General features: G+C 38.8%; 1 protein-coding gene across 5 annotated transcripts in view; it reads left to right on the top strand.

Annotated features, from left to right (window-relative positions):
• Positions 1–3,441, top strand: part of LOC106816845 (solute carrier family 35 member E2-like) — a 27,119-nt gene extending 23,678 nt beyond the window's left edge. For 4 of the 5 annotated variants that reach the window (XM_014821480.1, XM_014821481.1, XM_014821479.1 and 1 more), the window contains 3 exons: positions 734–818; positions 1,389–1,507; positions 2,733–3,441. In XM_014821480.1, the coding sequence (XP_014676966.1) occupies positions 734–818; positions 1,389–1,507; positions 2,733–2,991 (463 nt within the window). In that variant the 3' untranslated portion in view covers positions 2,992–3,441. The remainder of the gene's footprint in view (positions 1–733; positions 819–1,388; positions 1,508–2,732) is intronic. The other variant, XM_014821483.1, reaches the window with a different exon arrangement.
• Positions 3,442–3,732: the final 291 nt, after the last annotated feature.

Raw genomic sequence — 3,732 nt, forward strand, 5'->3', positions numbered from 1 at the left:
AAAAATTGAGTGTTGTTCCTTTTTGACTAAACATGCTAAATGTGTGATTCAAGTTATCCATCAATATGTTCAAGAACTGATATTTTGTTAGATGAAATAAAAATCTCCTAAAAAATGTCCAAATTAAGAGTACAAATGCAGAGCAAATTTTTATCCCAAAATGCTGGAAATGGCATTTCATGAAGTCTAGATTTCAAATTTTTTACCGGCAAGCCAAGGTGTGTGATTTTTTACTCGCCTGCCTTTTTCAAAACACAAGGACTGGTGTTTGTTTGCCCTCACCCGACCGACCCGCCAAAAAGGGGCCAGCTCAAATTTTTTTATTGATCTTTTCCATTTTTTTTTTTACGAATTGTGTCACTGTACATTATATAAATCTGTAGTCAATACATTATATGTACCAAGCAAGACAAACATTCAACATAAAAGGTATCTCCACACAAGCACACCCGAACATGTAGACACCATGCTGAATTTGTAAAAAGACCCCCCTAAAAAAAGCCTACCTACGTACCCAAACTTTCCAGCCTGGGTCGGGTGAGGGCAAATAAATTTTTTTTTAATTGTGGCCTGATATATGGTGTCTTTGCAGATCTGTAAGTTTGCCACGAGGTACTGTACTTAAAAGGGGTTATTTCGTGTTTCACGGTCCATGCTTAGTATGTGTAGATTGTCTCAGAAGCTTTAGAAGGAACGATATGCCTCTTACTGACTTGCTTCTTCCCTGCTGCAGGCCTGCTGAGCTTCAGTTTTTTTCGAGCAGTGCATCGATGCTAGTAGAACTACCAACGATATTTTTGATGATTGACATTACACAAGTAAGAAATTGTTCTGCTATTGTGTGTAGAGCATAATATTATGTCATATGATTATTTCGTATATTATGCAACTAGTGTCACATTATAGAGTAACATTGCAGGAAATTCCTGGGGTGTGTAAATTTCTCAAGTGTGATTTGTTAAATCTGCAATGTTATCCTATTTGTAGAAAATGACAGGTTTAAATGCTAGTAACTGAAAAAGTAGTATACTGGGTGTAACACGCCAGTATAAACATAACTCAGAGTGAAAGATAACACACATAGTTTATTCGTACACTTCTTGTTCCGCCATCTTCCAACTACCACGATCACACCACGTGACCCTTCACACATACAGGGCGGGAACACATGGAACAATACGCGGTGTGATACACTGGGTCTTTAAAGTGATTTCTATATGCAGAAATATGTAATTAGTATGTAATGTGCAATAACATATACAAATGACCGAACATAACTGATAATGATAGAACATAGACCAAACATAATCATTGTAAGGTTAAGTTAAATGTACATTTCTCTGTATTACTGTCACATAAATATCATTGTAGCATGTTGTTTTCTCCAGTTGGAACAGAACATGACCCACACACTGGCAATGGGACTGCTTGCTAATGGGTTGTTCTTCCACTTCCAGACAATTACAGAATATGTTCTGATTGGCTACATATCTCCTGTGACACATAGGTAAGGGCAACCACGTGTGTTCTATTGTGGCATATGGCAGGTGCGATCCCATGCCTAGAGTATTGTCTCCCTCCCATTTGGTGCACAGCCACAACGTTATGGAATTGTATAGCCATTTTCATCAAGTGTCAGTAATTTCAGAAAGTTTCATGAAAAATTTATAGTCTCTCAGTACCAATAGAGTTTTGGTGGGTAGAACAGATATATTTATTCTACAGTACACAATCTATTATCCGAAGAAAACCGAAAAGCTCCAAAAACCGAAAGTTTTTTCGTGGAGGTCGTCTGGACACTAAAACTGGCGTTTGGCTGCACAAGGTTCCCTGCAGAAATATGAATGTGTTTGCCATTACTCATACATATATTGTACTGTACCAATACAGCACTTGGCCTGTTGAAAACTTGGGTTTTAGTACTGGCTAGTTGCAGGATATACGGCATGTATATCTGTACTGTACTACAATTCCGAAATCCGAAAAATTCCGAATTCTGACACGTGTCTGGTCCCAAGGGTTTCGGATAATAGATTGTGTACCGTATTTACAAAATATTGCCGAAAGCTGGTGATTCAGGTTAATGATTCAGGTACTGGTCAATCAGGTTATTTTAAAGTACGATTAGCCTCTCAGATATGAGTTAACAAAAACCTGGATGGCTTCACAAAGTGCAGGTTGCAAAGAGAATGTAAATTAGAATTCTTCTGTACAAAAGTACACCATGCTCTAGCTTGGTTTCTATGTGCAACAGTAGCATCCCCATGGAAATTAAACGGTTGCTGAAATCTTCAATTCTTCTTCAGTTGGTGGACAATGTCAACACGTGGCCTGCAGCATTGTATGTAATATGGCATCTTACTAACAAAATGTTAAGTTGGAAACTACGCAATGACTGCAACATGCCATTAATCATTAATTGTATAGGAAGACACTAACACATGAGGAGTATATATATATATAAGAAGGTAGATTTATTTGGTATAAGGGAGCATAACAGGTGTGTTGCCACACCCAAGCTCTTGCTGTGTCTCCCCTTCCCTCCCCTTCCCTTCTCTTCTAGCTCTCTCGTTTGTTAGTCCAGCCTCGCCTGTTCAGACCCACCTATCAACTAGTTCACGCCTACACACTTACATGCATACGGCTGAGATACTCGGTTGTACGCGTATTTGCCCATATGTGACATGCCATCACTGCATTACAACCGTTACATTGGTTTGCTTTTCGTTTAGTGTCGCTAACACTGTGAAGAGGGCGCTACTTATCTGGCTGTCGGTGATCGTGTTCGGAAACCCGGTGTCGTTCCTCAGTGGCCTGGGGACTACGATTGTGCTTGCTGGTGTCCTGCTGTATAACCAAGCACGCGAATGTGACCAGGCGAGACTGATTGCACGCAGAAAACACCAGCATCAGCAGACGGAGATCACCAACGCACAGATTCAATCAAGGCAGTCGGAGACAGTGAAGCAGGTGTCGCTTTTTTCCACGTAGTGACAACACAGTAGTGACGACGATCTTTAATTGTGGCGTATTGTGGCACGTTAATAGTGTTAAATTGTAGTTTTTACAGGTTATGCAGCATTGTGGCATTGCAACTAAAAAATTTAAAATAAAACCCAAAATGTGGGAATCTCAGTTAGGAATTGTAATTGGTTTCCTACAAGAGGCCGAGGCTGGAGTGTTTTAATTTCTCTTGAATGAGAATGGAAAATAGAGAAAGTGAGAGTTATTCTGCCATAGGTCTGGTAGTGTTCTTCAAAGGTACCAGGTATCTAGTGATCATGAAACCTTGATCCTCTCGTAGGAACGTAAGTGACTTAATTCTTATAATCTGCAGCATCTGCTCTCAGATCGAAACTATTCCTAATCGTTTGTTTGAATTGTGTGGTTAAATCAAAGATGTTGCATGGTTATTGTGATATATGAAATGCCAACTTTCAATTACTGTGATTGCATTTGTAGGTGTTCAATGTTAAGAATTTCTAAAATAATTTCATACCAGTCTCGTGTTTTCCCCACTTATGCAATACTTAATTGGATCCGGATCATCACCAAAATGTAATGAATTCTAAGTTATCCCATATCTGAGCTATCGTGAATTTTTTTTAAATCAATTGGATCCAGATCACCACCAAAATGTAATCAATTCTAAGTTACCCCATTTCTGACTTTTTCTTTACCTAATTTATTAATTAATTAAATAATTAATTGGATCCCGATCACCACCAAAAT

Source organism: Priapulus caudatus, unplaced genomic scaffold (assembly GCF_000485595.1).
Source record: "Priapulus caudatus unplaced genomic scaffold, Priapulus_caudatus-5.0.1 Scaffold1504, whole genome shotgun sequence".
Classification (NCBI taxonomy): Eukaryota; Metazoa; Priapulida; class Priapulimorpha; order Priapulimorphida; family Priapulidae; genus Priapulus; species Priapulus caudatus.